The 24,467-nt window shown below is 40.3% G+C and overlaps 1 protein-coding gene across 1 annotated transcript in view; it reads right to left on the bottom strand.

The window, feature by feature from the left end:
* Positions 1 to 824: 824 nt before the first annotated feature.
* The window catches only part of pcsk6 (proprotein convertase subtilisin/kexin type 6), a 42,172-nt gene continuing 18,529 nt past the window's right edge, over positions 825 to 24,467 (bottom strand). The window contains exons 10-21 of the mRNA XM_070906824.1: positions 21,297 to 21,400; positions 20,918 to 21,035; positions 13,717 to 13,905; positions 11,143 to 11,279; positions 10,872 to 11,033; positions 8,466 to 8,568; positions 6,386 to 6,582; positions 4,098 to 4,185; positions 3,906 to 4,009; positions 3,536 to 3,665; positions 3,092 to 3,204; positions 825 to 922 (exon numbers count right to left, since the gene is read on the bottom strand). Coding sequence (XP_070762925.1) covers positions 825 to 922; positions 3,092 to 3,204; positions 3,536 to 3,665; positions 3,906 to 4,009; positions 4,098 to 4,185; positions 6,386 to 6,582; positions 8,466 to 8,568; positions 10,872 to 11,033; positions 11,143 to 11,279; positions 13,717 to 13,905; positions 20,918 to 21,035; positions 21,297 to 21,400 — 1,543 coding nt within the window. The remainder of the gene's footprint in view (positions 923 to 3,091; positions 3,205 to 3,535; positions 3,666 to 3,905; positions 4,010 to 4,097; positions 4,186 to 6,385; positions 6,583 to 8,465; positions 8,569 to 10,871; positions 11,034 to 11,142; positions 11,280 to 13,716; positions 13,906 to 20,917; positions 21,036 to 21,296; positions 21,401 to 24,467) is intronic.

Raw genomic sequence — 24,467 nt, forward strand, 5'->3', positions numbered from 1 at the left:
TTTCCTTGTTACCTTACTGCTTGGTCCATGACACAAGGCTAACACAAATAGACAATCACTCACTCACATTCACACCTATGGGCAATTTAAAGTTGCCAGTTAAGCTAACCTGCACCATTATCACTACATTGTTATGTGCTAGGCGTAGCATAAAACTCATACAGCAAGCCATCTCTCTTAACATCAGAGGGCAGCCAAATGAACTAGTGATCATGCTGTCCATGACCATTTTGGTATTTTAATGGTTTCCAACACAATTAAGCGGCCGTTGAACACAGATTTGTTTCTAAGATAAATGATCTAGCTATGTTGAGGCTATGTTATATTAGAAGATGTGGTTATATTAAGTAAGAAGCTAAGTTGAGCTGTTGGATGGAGTGTGTTTCTGATTAAACTCTTGAATAAATTTAAGTCTTCTATAGTTGTGGGCTAGAAAACCAACAATGTGCTCTGTAGTGCTAACAACAACAGTACTTCTTATTGTTGTAAAAAGCACATTCATTATAATGCAGTTTTGTACATGGTCAGTACAGAATATTTGTACACATTCCACATACTGCAATTCATACAAATGCCCATTTTAAAAAGATCCATGAAATGACACCTGCCTTTAGAAACCTGCAAACATACAACTGAAGAGTTTCAAAAGTGACATATCCACCATTTGTAAAAAGATAAAAACCTTGTTATGATGAATAGCACAAGTTAGCTTTTTATAAATGATAGATTAGATAGAGCTGATTTGGCCAAATGATACTACTTCAGTTGTTATCTTTGTTTAACACTGATTGAGAGTAAGAGGTCTTCGGGAGGTGGTTGGTTCCTCATCCATTCATCAGACAGGTACGGCAGCAGAACTGACGGTAAAGCTTCTTCTCACAGAGACGGTTGGACTTGACCATCTCACAGAACACCTCATCAGCTGACAGACAGATCAGAACAGAGACAGAGAATCAGCTTAACTAAGTAAAGCTTGCGTTGATCTGCTTTGTAAAATATGATTGATTACCATTTTTGGTACCAATTATAAGTGATTCAAGTGAGCTGACACACTTTACAATACGATTGTTCAATTCTGAACATGATCTGAAACCTGAGGCCCGATTTTCATGTGGTATTAACATGCAATCTTTATCTGGATAATGACATCTGATCACAGGGGCCTTTGCATTTATACTTATATAAATACATAATACCAATATGAAAATTCATTGTACTGCTGTATGGGATACTTGTTTTTTCAGAGGAAGTGCACAAGGAATATGTGACCTTTCAAATTATTGGACACATTTTTTGTGGTCACAAAAAGATGTGGTCACAATGTACAGATGCCATTCACACTGACTGAGATTCAATTTAATTCAATTTAATTTTTTATAGCACCAAATCACAACAAAAGTAATCTCATGACACTTTACAAATAGAGCAGATCTAGACCGTACTCTTTATAATATTATTACAGAGACCCTACAGTTCCCATCCAATTGATAAATGAATGGTAAATGATCTCACTTAAATAGCACTTTTCAAGTGAAACAGCTAAGTCTCATTCACCCATTCACTCACTGATGGCGACCGAGGTGCCATGCAAGGTGCTGGTCTCCATCAGGAGAACCCATAGGGTTCAGTGTCTTGCTCAAGGACACTTCGGCATGACAGGGGTAGCCAGGGATCAAACCCCCGCTCTACCCTGCTCTACCTCTCGTGCGACAGTGCTAACCACTGCACCACCGTGCCGCCCTTGATCAATGCAAGCCAGACCACCTCCAGAAGTGGTCTAGCCAATCAGATTGCATCCAGATGGTGTTCTGCATAAATTTATACCTGCATTAACACGTGTTTATCCTTATCCAGATTGCATGTTAATACCAGGTGTCAACATCTTACATTGAACTTTAAAAGGGGCCCTGTGGAATTTTCTTGTAGTTCTGTTTAAATTCAGTGTCATGCAATAACATTTTCAAAATCTTATCCTAAACTTCTCTTACTATTGTGAGGCTTGTTTGTACGAGTGTTCCAAGTCGGATTCACCAAGCTCTCTTCAAAAAAAGTTGTGATAAATTCTTTGTTTCAGCCTGACAAATACCCATTGTTCATGAGGAGGAGTACATTTGTCAGATTTCATCACTAGCATTATCTACTTTACTTCAAAACTGCCATATAATGCTATCTGTTCCACTCTGTCATTCACAAAAATGTTATGAAAGAGACAAAAGACGACTTTCACGCTGCGGTGCTGCAAGTCCTGCTGTTGGAAATCAGCAGACAAAAACATTTAGCAGTAGTGATGTTAGAGGACTTTAACAATTAGAAAATATTAGTGGTACAGCTGCCAACGATGTGTCATCAGAGCACAGCTGTACTGTGACAGACATAAAGAGGGAATGATTTGACAAAGTTGGTCAAGTAGGACTCGGTCAAGTAGATGTGACAGTCGTGGAGATGTTAGATATTTTCCAACTAATTTGTTCGTACCTCAAACATGGTATATGCCACAAATGATCTTACATGCCAGAACAAATCTATTTGTACGAATGGTTCTTGCATGAGACACATTGTGTGTATCCTTGAGGTCTAACAAATGTCTTTTTAATCTAAATCTAAATCTTAATCTTTAATCTAAATTGTGCATTGTTTACATTCATGTTTACTTGCTAGCAGTCTTCTTCTTTACCTACTGTTGATTCACAAAACAGCGTGAAACCAGGGGCAGGATGAGAAGCGTGTGCTCGTGTGTGTGTGTGCTACAAACAGAACGGGAACCCACTCTTAAAACATTGCTCTATTGCGCTACTAGTGGCCAAAAACTCCACAAGGTATCTTTAAGTATTTTGTTGTACAAATTAGACAGGGAGGTGAGTTGTTATACTAGTCTTAGTTAGCTGACATTATCTAAACATAAAATAGGTCAAATCATTTATTGGGGAAATGTTCACTTCCCAGTTAGAAAAAAAGCAAAGAAATTAATAGGACATTTTGAGACAAAAAGCTGTATGGAGCTCTTATCCAAGAGATCCTCCAGTATTGCCAGTAGACGTGTACAACATCACACAAAAACCCTAGGTGATGGGGGTTATAATTTCAAGCTCACCATTATTACAGGATGCATTCACAATACAAGTCCTGCTGACCAGACTATAACCCTCTTTGCATCTGGTGCAAGTAGTTCCGGGGCCACTGCAGCTCAGACAGTTTTCCTCACACCTGGAGAGTCAAAGTAAGATAAAAACCTGGACAACAGAGATGACATCAGACCCTAAACAAAAAACCTATTTCTTCCACTTCCTTTTATAGAAATGGTTGAGATTGGGGTACCCCCAAGCAGCAAAAGTATCATTAATTTAACTTTTAAATGAAAATACAACTGAAGCTGGTGTGTTCTGCCTTTTTACCAGAAATTATCAGGTGTATAATTCAAATGTAACAGTACGATCCAAGATTCCAATTTTACAGTGGATTTTAAGTTAAGAAGAAAAACATATCAAAATGATCCAGGTATGAACCAGTGACATCTGTATGACTGAGAATCACGTACCTGTGACACATCTTATGAGGGATTCCTGCTGCCTCTCCAGAGTAGTAGCCAGGTGTACAGGTCTGCACACACCTCCACTCCTGCTGCATACAGCCCTCAGCACACTGAATACACTCCTCCTTACCTGGCCCTGGGGAACACACGGAAAACTTAATGTCACACAAGAGGAAAACCTCAAGGTCATTGTACAACACATAGCTATTTTGGAAAGACATGATCAAAGGTATTCACACCTGTACCTGAAACTCTTCAACTTTGTCTGCTAGGCCACATGTCTTCAAATCAGCATGTGCCATCACCAAGAGGTTTTATTTCTGGTGCTTCTGTGAAGGCACTGTAGAAACTGCACATACCTGGCAAACACACTGACCTGTACAAGTCCTACAAGAGAAATGGCATGGGCTGCACGTCATCTCTTCCAGATGGAAAAAGGTTCCATCGGTGCATTCAGGAACACAAGTCATCCCCGCCAGACTATAAAACAAGACCCCAAACTACATTACAATATGTTGTTTTAAACCAAAGTTCAAATATAAATGGCAGTCTAACTGTCCTTACATACCTGTAGCCTTCTCTGCAGGCAGTGCATCTGTCTGCATACCTCAGGCATCTCATACAGGTGTCATGACACTTCAGACACTGCCTCTGATCTGGCATAGACAGCATGCACAAGCATCAATACGGTGGTGGAAATAACACAAGTGGGCCTCCTGGATTTTCTTTACATCTATTTCATTTAAGACTTATTTACACATGTATTTATGTAAATAAAAAAACTAAGTATTATTTTCATTCAATGTTTCACACAAAAACGCATTGTGTGTGTCCTTGAGGCCTAGCAAACATGTTGATTTGCATGTTGCATTTCCTTCCTCATAAAACATTTGCGAAGCCAGGTTTGTGAATATTTTGAAACCTGCATTGTTTGCATCCATGGTGGCTAGCTAGCAGTTTTCTTGTTCCCTGCCTTCCGCCGGCATATTGCTACATTTCTTGGTTCATTACTGCCACTTACTTTCAATCAGGGGAATAGTGCAGAGCCAAAAACTAAATAAGGACTCCCTAATAAAAACTTTGCTCCATAGCGTTACCAGACTTCAAACTATAATATCAAAAAGTTTCAAATATTTACTTAAAATATTTCGGTAACATTTTATATTAAAAAGGTACACATATTCACCATTAATTAGTTGCTTCATAGCATGCATATTAGTAGCATACTGGCTCTTTATTAGCCATTATAAAGCACTTATTAATGCCTTATTCAGCATGACCATATTCTACAACTACTAGGCCATTAACTAAGAGTTTTCCCTCAATAACCTTCTAATTACTGCTTATTGATAGTAAGTAAGGAAGTTGTTGTACATCAATTACGATTTTTATGTGCTTTGCTCAGTATGGGCATTATAAGGTGGTCTCCCTTAATAACACTTCTCATTCTGTTATTCTCATGTTCTAACTCAGAATATGTTCTCCACTCTAAAGTGAGGTCTAATTCTCTAGTAGTGTGTCACTTGTTAACCATGCAAGTTCCCTATTCTAAAGTTGCCTCCTCTTCACACTTTGTAAATCCATTATAGCACAATTATTGGTATAGGTATGCAAGTGTGACTGCCATTTTTAAAATTTGCAGTTGTATTATTGTATGGCATCCTTATATACACTTCTCTGATCATGTCAGTAACTCTAACTGTTTACATCCCAAATCCTACACCTAATGACAAAGGGTAAGCAGAAAACTTATGTAGTCTCTGGTGCTGTTGCCTGGTTTGTAATCAGATGTGGGGTTTAGGGCACTAAATGGAGCCCGTCTCTGAGAATCGTTTATATTTATTAAGTGTTATTAAGGGAGAATGATATTCTTGTGGTACTACCACCTTATGGAGGCCCATATCGAGCAAATTCATGTACAACAACTTCCTTAGTTAATATCAATAAGCAGTAATTATAAGGTTATTGAGGGAAAACTCTTAGTTAATAGCCTAGCAGTTGTAGAATATGGTCATGCAGAATAAGGCATTAATAAGTGCTTTATGATGACTAATAAAGAGCCAATATGCCACTAACATTCATGCTAAAACTAACTTGTTAATCTGTGTACCTTAATATAAAGTGTTACCAATATTTCATTTACATTTCTTTTAAATAAAACCCAACTGTTAAAAAATAGTCAGTGTTTTCTTGAAAAAAAAAGATGAGACTGCAACAGAAAAGGTTCCATTCAAACTTATTTACTACTCTTATTACTAACACTGATAGTATTTTTTGAATATGATTAGCACATGACCTCAGAATCAGCGAACCAACAGCAGGCCTCAGAGCATTTACTACTCAGCCGTGAGGAAACATCATGATTTGTCCATATAAGATGAATAATAGTCCCTCTAACGAACTGTTAAAGGCTATTTGTGGTGTAATTACCTTGAACTTGGTGAGGTTTATGCCCACATAGTGACTAAACAACAAGTCATCAGTATGTAGAGTCAACACACGTTGCTTGTGTTGTGTTCTTATTACTGTTGCAACTAACTTGCTGATATGAATGAGAAACAAAAACATTTATGACTTTGTGAGGTAGTTTGAGTTTTTATTAGGTGGGGGAGATAACCTTTATTTCGATGATGATACCATCAATAACTACACACACCCCCACCCGCAAAAAGTTCCTTGGGCAAGACACTGAACGTGGGTGGTGGTGCGTGGGAGCTCGCTGCCATCATGTGTGTGTGACTGCGTGAATGAACGGCTTTGAATTTAAATATAGCCATTACTGTTACATATTTAATAAATACATTCATAAAACTGATTTATTTTTAATAAAAGGCCAACTGAGTTTGGTTGACTTACTCTCATCAGCAAAGTAACCTGGGGGGCAGGTATCGATGCAGCTGGAGTTGAGTGTGTTAATGTAAAGGCCTCTTCGACAGGAGAGACAATCGCCAGCTAATCGGCCAACACATCTCTCGCAGCCTTTATAGCAGCGTCTACAGCGACGAGATGCTATGTCCTCATGGTGTCCCAGTGGACAGTGGCTCACACAGGTTCTACACACACGTGGGACGTGCAAAGAGAATTAGAATTAGAATATGGACATTTCTCAGAAGAGCTGCTCTTGGTAGAGAGATCATTTCATAGGTTAAACTGAGCTTCAGAACCTAAATATTTTGTAACACACTTACATAAATAATTTAAAGTAATTGAACTTCAATTTGAATGGGCTTTGAAACATGACATCATTTAACACCTCATGATGTCTATCTACCTGCTGGTGGCAGCTTTTTCTCTACACTACATTGTGACGATGGTTGCTTATGTCATCACATGGCTCAAACTGGATCAGGGTGGCTAACATTACAGTGGCTTGTATGGGTGGATCTGTATTGATTTGTGGCTAGTACGTTTAGCCTGTACAGCTAAACAGGTGACCATCTCTTTGCTGAATGAGTTAACCCATCTTATTCCTTGCTGTGTACAGTTTACTCATTTTCAAGCAAGCCAATGTAACTTTCTAGCCCCTAGCCCCTAGGGTAAAAAGTGACAACTGGATTACTGGATAAATACTGAAACTTGATGTGACAGTTGCATAAGTAGAAAAGAGATGAGTCAAAGTCAGCAAACTGAGTAATTTGTTACTCAGCAATATCTACATCTACATCTAACATTTTCTAACATTATCCACCATAAGCTACTAGTCATACCAGACCAAGTGACCCCTGAGTGTACTGACTTGAATGAGGGAGAGTTTTACTGCTTATGGATTCAACTTTAGAAGAGGTAAAATATTATTTCATCTTTCTTAGGTTACATGGTCTTACTTTAAGCCTGTATTATTACTGACATCAATTCATAATTAACATCCCATTTCACAGAGAGAATGGAAACTATAACGTTTGTAGTCAGACTAAGTCCATAACTGTATAAAGCAACAACTAGCCATGGTACAGTAGAGATGTCATCTACATCTCTGCAGGGAGAAAAATAATGCTTTTTGGGGGTGGTAATGAGGAGGTGACAAAGCTGCTGAATATAAGTTTATGCGAGCAGTGTAAAAAGGCAGAGTATAGAGATACACTTGAGACTCCATGCACCAGCTTCTCCCACTACTCCCACTCCTAGTACTTGCAGCAGGAGACACACTGGACCCACACTCAGAGGCTTGCTGTATAACCATAACAGCAGGAAAGTGGCTGGTTCTGATCTGGTGGGCAGCGATAACCATCCCTGTACCTAAGAGGTCCCTTGTTAGTGGTTTTAATGAACAGACCTGCTGCACTGACGTCACTTTTGTTGATGATTCCTTTAGCCTACACTATCAAGTTGTTATGGCAAATGCGTTCGCAAACAGTTGCCTATTTAGACATCCAACAGACAAGAAGCAACATTATAATTTAATGTATTTACTGAGTTGTGTTTCTGGCCAACTGACTGACCACCTTACACTCTCCTTTTAGCTCTGTTTTAGTCTCCAACAACTCCTGATAATTTTATCACTATATACTCCAACTTTCCGTCTGCGCAACACGCCGGTGTTACCCGAGAAGAGACGCAATGCCCCCCGTGAGCTGAGGAGGTGGAGACAGGGAAATCGTGCTGGAGACGAGCGCAGCGCTAGGAGGAGACGCTTTAAACCCGTCCTTCCATCGATCACTATTGGGAATGTAAGATCTCTCCCCAATAAGATGGACGAGTTAAAATCTGTAAAATCTAAACAATCAGCTGAAAGAAGCTAAAACGTACCAAAGAGCTGAGGACAACTGCAGAGTCTGTGATAATTCTCTGTGAATTCATCATTTACTAGTGACGTTTTTCACATTATACAGTCAGTGGATCCATTGTTTATTTATTTAATACTGAGGAGTGCAGCTTTAAAGTGTGTGACTTTCCACTGTATCTTCTATCGATTCCATTTCCTTCTATCAACTCTTACCTGCCACTTTTCAAGCTGCCCAGGCTGAAGTGGACACAGTTAAGGCAGTGGTCAGCATCTGGTCCATCACAGCCTTGGTCTCCACACTCACTATGGCATGGTCCTTGATGAGCACCACATTGATTATGATCAACAACAACACCAGAGTCGTCATCATCATCAGTGCAAACAGTTGATAAATCACTTTCCACAACATGTTACATTCATTATTCTATCACATGGAATAAGAACATTTCCATTCTGGTTCTACAGGGAGACAACTAATGAGCTTTATTCTTACTAAGGCAAAAGAAGTTGAGTGCCAATTCTTACAAATTAGCATTTATTTTAAGATTTTATTGTTTGCCTAAAAATTATTAAAAGGGCTAGCTCCAAGGTCAACAGTTGTTTCTGGTTGTCCCAAGATCAAGGTTGAAGCACAGAAGAGTTCGAGCCTTTGCAATTGTGGCCCTCAAACTCTGGAATGAGTTGCCTCTACATGTTATGCTGGTCCCTACTCTGCCTGTTTTCAAAGCTTTTAACTCACTATGAGGATAGCCTTTTTCTATGTTCTTTTTCTAACCCAGTTTTTATTGCGTTGTTCTATGGTTTTCTTTGATTGTACAGCACTTTGGTCAACTGTTGTCGTTTTTACATGTGCTTTATAAATAAATTGGATTGGATAGCACTGGATTATTTATAACTGTAACATCTGCCTAAATTAACAAATGTCTGTGCTTGGTGTGAAAATGAAATGTATATTGTCCCCTGCTTTTTTCTAATTTTATTTTTAATTCATTCAGCATCTATATGACGTACGTTTATATGTATGATAGATAATTTCCATTAATGAGTGTAAAATGTATCTAAAAAATTTTTTCAGAGGGTATATTTTTAGAGTCTTAAAGTGCAGACTTCTTGAGAATATTTGTTTTTATGTATATATATTATATACAGTAGGGTCCAAAAATCTGAGACCACTAATCAAGATACTTCTATTTTGCATTTGTTTCGAATGTAACACTATTATTTCATTACAAATGATAATATCAGCTTTGTAGGTTTCCACTGTCTGAATGAAGCCTTAGCTTCTATCGATCCCTCTCGTCTTAATCCACATCGAGAAAATCCACAGGACCACTCCGTAAAGTTTAATAGTTTACTTCGGCTCACACACACTTACAAACAAAACGGGTGGTACAGAAAAAATGTTCAAAAGTGTCCAAAGTTACAAAATCCGTTAAATCCAAGTAAAATCACCAAGGAGAGGAAAAGAGGGAGAGAGAGGTGGCTCCACTCTCTGCCTGCCTGACTCACTGACCTAAGGTTACCCCCCTCACGGGAGCATCAATTAACCAATTAAAGGTGCATAGTTACTTGAAAGCACCAAACAGTTAGCACCTAACCCAATCATTACAAATATCACGTAAATAACATTTTTATCCACTTTAAATAATCCACAAACATTTTAAATGATTAACTTATTACATTATGTACATATGAACTGAAAAATATCTGTAAATAATATTTCTAATTCCTTCTTGATCAATTAACTTAAATTACTGTAGTTTTACTGTTTTTAAATGAACTTAAATTATCACTTACTTTTTTAACCTATATCAATGAACTGCATTTAGGCTCCTACAAGCTTAACAATTTGAGCGAAAAGTTGAATCTTTGAAAAATGTACTGGAATTTCAGAAAATATATTAGTATATGGTATGTCCCCCTTTTGCTTTAAAACAGCATGCACTCGAGCTGGTTTGTGCAAAACCTGATGACCCATGTTATCCCAGCATGATTTGACAATGTTCCAAAGGGCTTCTTGTGATGTTACAGAATGCTTGGCTTTCTGAGTCTTCAAGTGCCCCCATAAATGTTCAATGAAGTTGAGGTCAGGTGACTGTGGAGGTAAGTCCATGACAGCCCTAACCCCCTAACCCTCACTGATGCCATGTTTCCCACTATCACAATGCTACTTAAGAAGCAATGATCTCCTGGAAACTTGAGGAACAGCCATATTTATAACAGGTGAACACTGGCTGCAAACTGAGTTAATTGAATGAGCCTCCAATGAGTAAAACAAGTCCACCTGAGTGTCATCTGAATGCATGCCTCAATGGAAGGGATACAACTCAACAAAATCTGACCTTTTGTACGAAGGAGTTAAGTTGGTCAATTCCACAAATTTGCTTAAATTTTATTGCTGACCTAAAAATAGTGCAGAATCAAAATATTTCTTCTTTATTATACGTCATAACTTCTTGTGTTTTTAAATGTTTCTGAATCCTCAAACTTCTTCTTGAACTGCTTCTTTCCAGGTTTAGAAAATATTTGAGATTTTCAATGTGGTCTCAGACATTTGGACTCCACTGTATATTATATATTTGTTATTTCAGTTTATATCAGACTTTTTAATCCTCTCACCATTGTATTCATCTTCCTCCTCCTTTTCCTCCTCCTCCAGCTCTGGCTCCTCCTCAGGGTCTGGGATCTCCAACATCCTTGAACAGGAGTGCTGAGCACTGTAGGGCTGGTAAGGATTCTGAGATGTTCCATAAAGGATCAGTGTCCATTTTTTTAGGTTGCCTGTGCCAAGTGACAATCATTTTTTAGGTTGCTCTGGGTCAGCTTCAAATGTAATGGTAGATCTAAATGTAAATGTGTGCCTGAGTGTGCATGTGTTGTTGGACCTTACCCAGCACCTCAGGGTTGCGTAGTTTTGACTGTGAGTCAATAATCTCCAGAGTCCAAGTGCCCTCTGCCCTCTCACCCCAGAAATGAACTGTCATGAACTCCCAGTTGCTGAAGCCCTCGTTGGAACTGTCAAACAACCTGTAAACATAACAGTGAGATGAAATGAGACGTGAGAAAGATTAAATTAAGAAGATAAAGTTTCCCCTTAAGGTCACTTTATAATGTACGATTTACACAAGACGAAATCTTTGGTTGTCAATCAAAAATGGTGCATGGTCTTGACCGTACTGTGAAACATGTCCCCCTGACAGCCAGTTTAGATTTTTGGCGACCAAAGACAGCCTGTGTCAAAATTCTGAGTCAGAAATGTAAGACCTCTCAAATCTCACAATGTGAGTGCTTCTACTCACATTTACATACATACATACATACTCAGCAATCGGAATATGACATGAAATGGAGCAGAATGCAGTGGTTTTCGAGTTAAGCTTTTCCTGAAAATGTCAGCTGGACATCCCAGTCTGTTTGTATTACATGTTTATATACAAGGCATTTGAGATACAGCAAATTCTCACATAAAAGCCAGAAACAATAGCTGTGGGCATGGCCAGCATTACAAATGAAGGCCTTTCTCTAATAAAGGCTCCTCTCATTTTGGTCTACTTCACTTCCTGTCTTTGTGTGTTTTCCCACCTGTGTGATTGTCTTCACCTGACACTCGTTATCGCCACCTGGCTTCTATATTTAGTCTGCGTTTCCCTCTCCCCAGTGCTAGTTCGTTGTATGTCATTGCTGTGTTATTTGTCTTGGCTCCCTGTTTCCCCTACGTTCCTTGTTTTCCCAGTGTCTTTGGATTTTTTTTCTTTTGGACTGTTTTTGGACTCTGATTCTTGTCTGTTCCTTGCCTGTTCTGTTTGCCTGTTTGGACTACTTTACTGGCTTTGACCCCTGCCTGCCTCACCACCTTGTAAGTCTTTGTTCCCCTGTTTTTTTTGCAATAAAACCTTTTACCTGCATCAGTTCTGCCCGTTTTTGCATTTGGGTCCTATTCCCTGTGTTCCTTGCTGCCCTGCTCCACCAGCCGTGACAGATACAGAGAAGATTAGCATGGCCTTCACAAAATGATGACACGCAAGGCACTCTGGAACACGCATAAACTATTTCACAAAATTCGTTCACAAAAAGTCATTTTACTTAGAAATCAGTCCACAGGCTGTTATAGGCAACCGAGACAGTCAGGCATTTTTTAAGTTACGTTACAATACGCTCAGACATTGACAATAAAAAGCGATTTATACATGGCGTGGGTTAACAGACAGGAAATCTCTTTTGAATTGAATCACAACAGTCTCTGGAAAGCATCTCACAGGAGCTTTTTATCCCAGGAAGACGCAAAAAATTCCATGTTTTTATTTCCAGTCGGTTCTGTAATGTATGTAAATAAAGTTTTGCTTGCTTGCTATAGTGTTGCTTCTATTGTTGTCAAAGTCATGCTGCTGTTATGTGGGAACACATTGCACACTTTTCACATCAATCTGCACTGAATTGTGTCACTGCAAAACTATATTTTTCTATTTTTGTAAAATAGAAATGGTTAAAAAAAAACTGATTTTTATAGCTGTATGGCATAAAAAACATGATAGCACACTATTTAAACTCTGAGCAAACAAGCTCCCAACCCTGATCAGTTAAACCTTACACTATCTTGGTGGCTAGTTATAAAATGTATTTAGCATGTCTTCTTTTGGCAGGACAGGTATGTTGGAGGAATATGGACTGAGCAGCACTGTCAGTCAAACCTTTGTAGGAAATAGACAAGAAAGGACAAGAAAAGTAGTCAGACAGTGCTGCAGCAGACACTGAGAAAGACATAAAAAGTGGTGAGTGTCATTTAATTAAACTCTGATTATTAAAACCTTTTGTGAAATAAAATGTATCCACTGTTGTTTGACTGTGAGGCTTCCCCAGACACTTCAGAAACCAAAAATATTAAAAAAAGGGTTTTATTCATAAACATTGTGTACCCAGTATGACAACGAACAGCAAGATGTGGATGGATGTGAGAATGCAGAAACAGTTTAACTTTATCGAGTGATTGGAGCTGCTTCACTTTGACAGGAATTCAGCAGAAGGACATGTGCCTGTCCTTCAGCCTGTAAAGCCATAAAGCCACACTCTGTGTGTGTGAGAGAGAGAGCTTGATTCCTTTTCTTGGTCAGCCTTTTTATTTGAAGAATGCTTTTCAGAAATATAATTTGAATCTTCACAAAACCATTTGAGGAAACCTAGATTCCAAAAAGATGAATCCAATCTCTCACAGTAATTCAAGGAATATGTTTTTAAAATACAGGAGCTAGTATTTAGGCATATTTGATGTTTGGAACATCATAGCATGCTCAGTTTAGCAGAGATTGAGTGTGACGATAATAAACTCCACTTAGGTACATTGAAACTACAAAACTACAGCATATACATGGATATTTGGTAGAGGTCACCCATTAATTAAAAGACCTATGTGGGTTTCATATATAGTTGGAACTGCAGCGTGCATTGGTGTGTACAGTGTAGCTCTCACCTCTTGGCCAGTAGCTGTGATCTCGTCCCAGACGGAGAGATGAGGTTGATCTCCAGGTCTCCTCGTCGTGGGTGGACTATCAGGACCTTGACCACCACATGCTCCAGGTGATCCACATGCTGCTCAGGTTCTGCTGAACACCCAGAGGTAGTTATGCTGCTGTTCAGGCTTTGGCCAGCATGGATGTACCTGGGACAGCCATAAGCATAAACATTATGCAATTACATGATAACTATTACAACAGAATGCCCTCATATGTATCCTCCATTGATGTGGAGCACTGTGCCCGAAAGATGCAATAAAGCACATGAGCAGTATGTCAGGATATAAAGTATGATCAGCAGCAGACTCTGAACAAACTACAACAACAATAGTGAAAAGGTTTGAGTAGTGTTGAGTGTTTACAGTGTTCTCAAGTTCTCAAAGATTGTCCAGTGGTGGCCATAGATGATTGCACTGTGCTCTCTGAAGATGTATAAATGATTAAATGTACAACTGAGCGCCACAGGAAATCATTCCTGCCAGTGGCCATCAAACTGTTCAATTCCTCCCTCTGAGTGTCAGACACTCAGAATAAACAGACTGGAAATTTTCTACATATACTACCTCACTATTACTTATTCTTAAATGACAATACATACATATATACAGTGCTTAACAAATGTATTAGACCACCACCCAGTGTAAGGTGTTTGCCACTACTGCCCTGAATTAACAGTATTGCTGATTACCAAAATATTTTTTTATGTTTCTGTAATGGTTAATCCACCAGTATGTGCAAGCTCTTTAATCAAAATGATATCTTTAATGCTAAAATATAATTATTGTTGTTATCCATGAATTTTCCAATTTACTGTTTTACAAAAAAGCAGAAAAAAATAGTAAAGCACATTATTATTTTTTGATTGAGATGCCAAATTACAGTTATTTACTTGCATTCCTGAACAGAAAATTTTGTTTTAGTGGTTGTATGTTATTCTTGATTAATTTCTGACTTCTCAGAGAATTCCAGTGTGCTCAAATTTGGGTATAAAAATGTGAATTCAGTTTGAAATTCCTCACTCCTGTTCAAAATGGTGAAGTGTAGGGAACTCACTGAGAAAGAAAGAGTCCGAATTAAAGCACTTCATGATGCAGGATGGTCTTTGAGACAAGACGAAGTGTTCTCACAGTGTGGTCAAGTATGCCTTGGACTCGACTGGTACTTACAAATTGCGTCAAGGAAGAGGCCGAAAACGAAAGCTAACTGAAGCAGATGTCAGGCAAGTCAAGATTTTAAGTACTAGAGACAGAAAGAAGACCACTGCTGATCTTCAGGCAGAGATTAATGCTTCTAGATCAGAATCTGAGAAAGTCTCCAGAATGACTATAAGCAGACGACTGAAGAAACAAGGCTTAACGGGAAGAATAGCTGCTAAGAAGCCATTATTGAGGCCTGCAAACATCCAAAAACGCCTAAAATTTGCCAGGGAGCACAAACACTGGACTGTAGATGACCGGAAGAAGGTACTCTGGACGGACGAGTCCAAGTTTGAACTCTTCGGTCAGCATCGTCGTGTTTATGTCCGCAGAAAAGCTGGAGAACGTTTTCATGCTAGATGCATTGCACCCACAGTGAAACACGGTGGAGATTCCATTATGGTATGGGGTTCCATTTGTGGAAATGGCATGGGCAAATTAGTTAAAATTGACGGTATCATGAACAAGAAGGTCCACCACAACATCTTGGTGCATCATGGAATCCCTTCTGGATTTAATCTGATTGGTTGTGGGTTCATATACCAAGAAGACAATGACCCCAAGCATACTGCAAAGCTGTGCAGAGACTACTTGACCAAGAAAAAGGAATGTGGAGTACTGGAACTGATGGACTGGCCAAGTCAAAGTCCAGACTTGAATCGTACTGAACAGATCTGGGATTTATAGAATTCAAAAATAGATCGCACAAAACTTTCATCCAAAGCAAGTCTCTGGGAACAGCTAGAAACTATTTGGAACTCAATAACAAAAGGGACTGCCAGCGAGAACGCAAGCTGTTATCAGGGCCAAAGGAGGTCATACAAAATATAAAATTTTTTGGTTAATAAATGTGAATGAGGACTATTTAGTTGTTCCAGTTTGTTATTTGCCTAATAAATAACAATACAACTTTTAGTTTGAAACAAGTTTTTGACAGATTTCTAAAATATGTATAATGTATAATATTTTGATTGTGCCTCGTGAGAAGTACAATTGAGTATCATTTAGCACCAAATGAGGGGAGATTGATGGCACCTGGGTCAAAGTGGCACTAATTCCAGAGACCATCCCTGATTGGCCACAGACAATAGGTGACGGGGTATAAAAGGTTTTGGAAGACAGCAAACCAGTTGGTCTCCTTTTCCCTCTCCAGAAAAATGAAGGAGGGCCAGAGTTTTTTGTACTGTGAATGTTTTCCCCCACTAATTATCTGCAGAGGACCCTGAGTGATGAATGGGGAAGCATCATCATAGCAACATAGAAGGCAAGAGTATACATAACATATATGTATATGAAGTAACCAAAGAATGTGGATAGTGATAGCTTGTTAGCTAATCATCAGTTAGCTAAGCTCCAAGCATGCCTTAAGGACATAACTGAACTGAAGAACTGGATGACCTGCCATTATCTGATGTTGAACTCAGACAAGACAGAAGTTATTGTTCTTGGCCCTGAACACCTCAGAAACACTATCTAAGGATATTGTTACTCTAGATGGCATTGCCCTGGCCTCCAGCGCCACTGTGAGGAATCTCAGAGTTGTCTTTAATCAGGACATTTTAACTCATGTAAAACAAACTTCAAGGACTGCCTTTTTTCACCTCCGTAACATTTCAAAAATCAGGAAGGTCCTGTCTCAAACAGATGCAGAAAAATTAGTCCATACATTTGTCACACCTAGGCTGGATTATTGCAATTCCTTATTATCAGGCTGTCCCAATAAGTCCCTGAAGACTCTCCAGTTGATCTAGAATGCTGCAGCATGTGTACTGACTGGAATCAGGAAAAGAGATAATTTCTCCAGTATTCGCTTCTCTGCACTGGCTCCCTGTAAAATCCAGAACAGAGTTTAAATTCCTTCTCACTTACAAAGCTCTTACTGGTCAGGCACCATCATATCTTAAAGAGCTAATAGTACCCTATTACCCCACTAGAGCACTGCGCTCCCAGAATGCAGGGTTGCTTGTGGTTCCTAGAGAATCGGAACAGGAGCCAGAGCCTTCAGCGATCAAGCTCCTTTCCTGTGGAATCAACTCCCAGTTTGGGTCCGGAAGGCAGACACACTCTCTACTTTTAAGAGTAGGCTTAAAACTTTGCTTTTTGATAACGCTTATAGTTAGGGCTGGCTCAGGCCAGCCTAGACCAGCCCCTAGTTGTGCTGCTATTGGCACAGACTGCTGGGGGACTTCCCCTGATGCACTGAGCTTTCCTCCTCTCCCTCTCCATCTTTACACGTTCATGTCCCACCAATGCATGTTACTAACTTTGTATCTTCCCCGGAGTTTCTTTGTGCTTTGTCGTCTCGCAGGTTCCTGTGGAACGTGGTCCTAGTACGCCTGGCTGCTGCTGTCATGGGCCCGCTTGGCTCATCACTACAGTTATTTTTAGTCGTAGTTCTGTTACTATTAAAGTTGTTATTGCTATTATTAATCATATCAGTTATTACAGCTGTAACTACTATTATCAGTCATATTTCCATTGTTATTATAACATCTCACCCACCCACCCAACCGGTCAAAGCAGATGACTGCCCATCTAGAGTCTGGTTCTGCTCAAGGTTTCTGCCTCTTTAAAGTAAGCTTTTCCTTGCCACTGTCGCCAAAGTGCTTGCTCATGGTGGGAACGGTTGGGTCTCTGTAATATAACATTATAAAGAGTACGGTCTAGACCTGCTCTATTTGTAAAGTGTCATGAGATGACTTTTGTTGTGATTTGGCGCTATATAAAATTGAATTGAAGAGTGACAGGAAATACGGGAGAGAGAGGGGGGAAGATATGCTGAGCTACCAGGGTGCCCATATGTATAATTTTCTAAACAATTTAGAATAAATAACAATTTACAATAAAACAAATATTCTCTGGTATCCCGGTAAGAAGAGAGCCATTCCCTCACCGACAGTGCATGTGGTAGTTTCCAACGACAAGCTACCATCCTTTTAGCAGCTGTGAGACCTGCTAACAACAGGTGCCTATGATTTGTAGTTAAGTAAAAGCAGACACTGTAAGTGAGGGATGGCTCTCTCAATAATATTAGACATAATACTTCAGACATTTCCCCAAAATCTATTAACCTCCAGACACTGCCAAACTATATGAAGAAAAGTACCAAATGGTATTGTCTGGACAAAAGTTGCAATATGGATTATCTCTGAGTTTGGTTTGTTGTAATCTTTGAGGTGTGAAATTAGACCTGTGAATAAATTTATGTTGTATCATTTGATGGTTCTGGATGACAGGGATATATTTGACCATATTGTGTGCCAATCCAGATCCGAGGAAGTATTAATATCTCTCTGCCGTAGTGTGTTACGTGGCAACGGTTTTATATGAGGCCGCAGATATAAATGTATAGAGGTCGCAGACAATACCATTGTTTTTACCCTTGGTGCCAAGTATCAAAGGAAGGGGGTGAGTTTCCAAATCAGTGCCCCATGGGATACCTTGAGCACACATTGCCGCATGTAACTGTAGATAAAAAAGTGCCCGAGAGGTTATAGGACCTTTGTAAATCTTGGAATTCATGGAGACCCGAGTATGGACAACTTTGTCACCCCACCTTGGAAAACAATTGGCTTCCCGTCAATCAAACAAAAATAGTTATGGAAAATTGGAGACTGACGAAACAATTTGTTGCAAATATTTGCAAATTGCTGGACTTTGTGCCATATAGTGAAAATGTACGATATAATTCACCCAAATTCCCATCTTATGGGTTATGTTGGAATATATCAAATGTTCTACATTAAGTGGATATGTCAATTGTTCAACAATGGGGCGCCATGACACACAAGTCTCTGGATTCAACAGGTAGTAAGTGGATACAGAGCAAAACACCATGAGTACCATTCAAAATTTGGTATGTAGATGGAATGGGAAGCCAATTTTTTTCCAAGGTGGGGTGACAAAGTTGTCCATACTCGTAGGTCTCCGTGAATTCCAAGATTTTCAAGGTCCTATAACCTCTTGGGCACTTTCTTTTTCCACAAAAAAGTGCTGATAAAAAAGCGCAACTTTTCCAGTGGCCAATCCAGTAGGGCTGGAGGTATCATTAAGCTGACAAAATTGATACTATCTTAATGACTTAATGATTCATCTTAATGAGTGAAAGTCTAGCCTGAAAGGAGGTAGGGAGCATATCCCATCTCTTTAAATCGGCATTTATGTTCACCCCATGGCATTAATGCTGATTTTGCCCAGTTAATTTTTAAGAGATGCGAGAATGATTTAAAGAGATTTTTGGTAAAAATCTAAATATTGTCCGCATACAAGGAATTGTGATGCGGTGTGTTGTGTGTGATGACTGGACCTCTGACTGTCATTACCTGAGCAACAGACTCCAAAGAAAGAGAAAATAAAAGTGTAGATAAGGGGCAGCCCTGACGAGAGGACCTCACTGAAGCTCATGTGTTCAAGCACAGCCCATAGAAAACGCCATTCCAGCCAGTTAAATGTGCATCTAGTGAAAGAATGGCACTGTTTCTGACCTTGAAGCTGAATCTATAACATGAAGCAAGCGACAGACACGATCAGACGCTAGTCTGGATTTTAAACCCAGTTTGGTCATAGTGGACCAGATGAGGCATATAGCGCTCCAACAGGGAGGACCTAATATTTTATTTTAGCAGAAAGGAACCTGTACTGATGGAAAAATAAAGTATATTCAACAGCAGAGGGCCAAGAGGAAATATATAATTCTGGAGGTAGTCCATCCAGGCCCAGAGATCGGCCTTTATTCATTGATTTGATGGCTTTTATTAGGGCTTCTAGAGTGATAGGCGCCTCTAATGAATCACACGGCCTCCAGGGGCAGCTTAGGTATATGTAATGATTCTAAAAATTCAGTACATCCGTGTCAGTATCCCCAGTTTGTCTCCCTGTGTTTCTTCTCTCTCTCTCTCTCTCTCTCTCTCTCCCCCTTGTGTGTGTGTGTGTGTGTCTCCCCCCATCTGTCTTGGAGAGTTGCCACCAAGCGGAGACAAGGAGGTTACGCCAGTTCACCTGTCCACACACCTGCTTCAGATCATCCAATCAAGCCATCTACACCACTCCAGTATAAAAGACCGGCTCAGCTCTCCACTCGTCGCCAAATCGCCCGTTACCTTATCGTGGTAATTTGTGTGGCTCCTTGTGCTTAAGTTAACCTGCTCGTACTCTGTGATTTATGCCTATTCTCTCTTCGTCTCCCAGACCTTGGTTCACCTGCACCTGCCTACCTGCTCCTCCTCGTGTGGATCTCCGGCCCTGTCAGCTCTCTCCCCGGTCCTCGCCTGCTCCAACCACCATGGTATCCAGCCTCCTCCACGATCCCCCCCGGAACCCCCTCTTAGCTCGGCCTTCTCTCTGTCTCACGCCTGCTTCAGTTACCACGGCATCCAGCCTGCACTACGAATCCCCCAGAACTCGCTCTCTTCTCCATTTAACAATAAATCATTGTTTCAGAACTCTGAACCTGCTCCGCCTGTATTCTTGTGTCTGCATTTTGGGGTCCAGCCAGTTAGCTTTCCTAACATTCCAACTTATAAAACTTCTGATGGAATAGTTGAAAAGTAGTATTAATCTTTATGGGATTAAATCTTAAATTTGCCTCTTAGGTCCTAATTGCTGATGTGTTTGCTAAATGATCATTCGTCCTTAATTTAGGAGCAAGATGGCGGCTGGGTCAAGCACTATTCATGTAGTGGCTCTGCCCAGTGCAAAAAATAGTGAATTCTGCTTCCTGTCAGAATAGGAACTACTCCTTACCATCCTGAGTCTGGTTGAAAGGACAATGGTACTTTAAAACAAGCCAATCATCAATACATTTTATTTGTCACACGCAATCATAGGTGCAATCCCAGTAGTTTGAGAAAGGCATCAAGAGACAGGCAAATACTGGGATAAATGGTTGCCTTTCATGTTGTTTTACTTTCTGCAGAAAGTGTATGGTCAATTACATACTGTACCTGCCTGCAGTTCACCTCACCTGGTGTGTCGCTCAGGCACCTGACTACAGGTGTGCTGAGGAGGAACAGTCCTCCACTTCGTAGCCTCCAGCACCATGGCCTCTGCATCCACCAGGCCAAAACCATACAGGTGGCTGACTTTGAGAAAAGACACAGACTGATTACAAAGGAAGACGGAATAATTATTTACTACTATTTATTTATTTAATCATTCATTTAATTATTTAGTATTAGTTACTTATTTCTTAATTAGTATAATTATGTCAGCCTTCAGTGTTGTTGAAAGGGCCTGTGCTAATTTTAGTTAACAAAGCCACAAAACATTTTCATAGTTCAAAGTATTTCAAGTATAAAACAGTATATGTACTATGTTAGTATTAGATGTAGAATGCAGTGTACCTCTGTGCCCGGCAGCATTGATCTTCCAGTCATCAGCTTTCAGGTGGACTGGTCTGGATGTCTTCACCAAAAGATGTTGCACATCCCTCCATGTCAGCAGAAGGCTATAGAAAACAAAGACACTGTGTTATGCCCTCTGCTTCCTGGAAGGATTCTCTCGCTTTCCCCGTCTGTGTGTCTCTGTGCTTGATTACAGGAGTGGGATAAGGTGTGCAGGTGTTGGGCGCCCAGCGACAAATCATCTCCAATCAGACTCTGCTATTTAAACCAGGCCTCAACTCCATCACGCTGCCAGATTGTAGACTCAGTTATTAAGTCAGTCTCGTTTCACCCTCCAAGGTTTTTATGTGCCGTATCGCTAAATCCTGTCTTCTGTGCCTACAGCCATCCTGACCTGACTCTTGCCTCAGACCCATTCCTGTTCCTCCTGAAGATTCTGGATCTGCACTCTGGATCTCTGGACTTCCTCTGCCTGGCTTCCCTACTCATTCCTCCCCTGCCTTGCTCTGATACTTATATTATATATATATTATATATTATATATATTTATTTTTTATTCTTATTTTACCTTTTATATTCTACTTATTTGTTATCAAAACAATAGCACCTTCAGACCACGGCAAATTCCTTGTAATGTATGTTACTTGGCAATAAACAGTTTCTGATTCTGATTCTGATACTCTGGCTCACGGCTCTGCCCTTGCACTTAGCCCCTGATAAGAGACTCATTCATTTCCACTAAGTATTCAAATAAATACCTTTTCTTGCACCGGTTCCCTGCCTCAGTGTTCTGTGTTTCATTGGTCAACTTTATCCTTTACAGTGCATTCACACATGTAGACACAAAGATACAGAAAGAGACAAGGCACCAATCATTGTTAACTGAAGCTATAAGGATTAAACTACTGATGGTCTATAATTTTTCTTGTCAGCAAATCCCATGAAAAGACACAAACCAACAAAGACTGTGTCCTACACTAGTATTGTGTGTGTGTGTGTGTGTGTGTGTGTGTGAGTGTGTGTATCCAAAGCCTGTCCTCAGATGAAAATAGTTCCTGAAAAACTCACTGTTTGTTTGACTTTTGCCTAAAACTGCAGCATCCAGCTTTTTTAAAAAAAAAATTTTTGTCAGCCAAATTTTAGAGATTAATGTTTTCAGTAGGAACCAAAGGGCTTGGAGCTGACTGCCACAGACAGAGTAAGGAAGTCCTGAGATGGACTAAAGAGGCTCTGTTTTAATCCACCAGGCCAACCATCGGGAGCAAATTGGGGTTCAAGGTCTTGCCCAAGGACAACATGTGGACAGGAGCAGATGGGGATCAAGCCATCAAGCCTGTGATCAGTCGATAACCCTTTCTATCCCCTTGAGCCACAGCCGCCAAATTACTAAGACAGAGTCTCTGTTTTCTGTCCCTACTTGAGTTTACACCCGTATGTGGGTGTGGTCTGCTGCTGTTGAATTAGGTCATTGTCTTGATTGCTTTGACCACAAGGCCCTGCAAAGAGTGGTTAATTCAGCTGAACATACAATAGGTGGTGCTCTACCCTGCCTAAAAGATATTTATACCACGCGCTGCAAGAATAAGGCTAGGAGAATCATTTCGGATTCCAACCACTCGGATAACGGTCTTTTCTCCATGCTGCAGTTGGGAAGTAGGTGCCAGATACACCAAGCCAGCACTGAGAGGCTCAGGAAGAGCTTCTACCCTCAGGCCACTAGGATCCAAAATGAAATCCCTGCCTAAGACTCTCCAGTCATACACATATATGACTGCAACAAGTATTACTGCACTTGCCACAAATAACTGGTAAAGAAACATAGACCTAAGCTTTCATGATCCTTCTCAGTGTTGCACTTCCAGTCCAGTCTGTTTGACCTTTCTTGTGGTCCTCTTCCTTCTGAAATCCACATAGCTCCACAAAGCGGTCCATCAGTCTCTGTACTCCAACTCCTGTCCATCCCTGACACACCCAACAATTGTAGAATCATCTGAAAACTTCTGCAGATGGCAGGACTCCGAATATTGAAAGTCAGAGGCGTGCAGGGTGACGAGGTGAGAGGGCAGTCCCCTGAGGTACACCTGTGCTGCTCACCACCTGTTCAGATGCACAGCCCGGCAGCCACACAAACTGGGGTCTGTCAGGCAGTAAGTAATCCAGAAGTTTGTGGAGGCGTCTATACCTGCATCTTCTGGAGCTTCTCTCTCAGCAACAGGGGTTGGATTGTGTTAAAGGCACTGGAGAAAGAACGTGATCCTCACAGTGCTGTCTGCTTTGTCCAGATACAAATTCAATTCAATTCAATTCAGTTTTATCTATGTAGTGCCAAATCACAACAAAAGTCATCTCATGACACTTTACAAATAGAGCAGGTCTAGACCGACTCTTTATAATGTTATTACAGAGACCCAACAGTTCCCACCATGAGCAAGCACTTTGGCGACAATGGCAAGGAAAAACGTCCTTTAAAGAGGCAGAAACCTCAAGCAGAACCAGATTCTAGGTGGGCGGTCATCTGCTTTGACCAGTTGGGTTGGAGGGAGAGAGAGAGAGAGAGAGAGACATAGAGAGAGAGGGAGAAAGAGGGAGGGGGAGAGACAGACAGACAAACAGAAAGAGACAGAGAGAGAGAGATAGACGTAGAGACAAAGACAGACAGGCAGACAGACAAACAGACAAGGAGGCAGGCAGAGATGTATGGCAGCACGAGCAGTAGCCACAGCAGCTATAATTATAATAATAATGGAAATATGACTGATAATAGTAGTTACAGCTGTAATAATAGCTGAGATTAATAATGGCTTTAAAAGTAACAGAACTACGACTAAACTACTAACTACGACTGGGAGCGCAGTTCTCTAGTGGGGTAATAGGGTACTATGAGCTCTTTAAGATATGATGGTGCCTGACCAGTAAGAGCTTTGTAGGTCAGGAGAACGATTTTAAACTCTATTCTGTATTTTAAAGGGAGCCAGTGCAGCGAAGCTAATACAGGAGAAATATGATCTCTTTTCCTGGTTCCTGTCAGTACATGTGTCACAGCATTCTGGATCAACTGCAGAGTATTAAGGGACTTGTTGGGACAGTCTGATAATAAGATAATCCTTTATTAATCCCTTAGCAGGGAAATTTGCATTGTTACAGCAGCATACAGGATAGTGCAATAACAAG

The sequence above is a fragment of the Enoplosus armatus genome, chromosome 1 (assembly GCF_043641665.1).
Source record: "Enoplosus armatus isolate fEnoArm2 chromosome 1, fEnoArm2.hap1, whole genome shotgun sequence".
NCBI lineage: Eukaryota > Metazoa > Chordata > Actinopteri > Centrarchiformes > Enoplosidae > Enoplosus > Enoplosus armatus.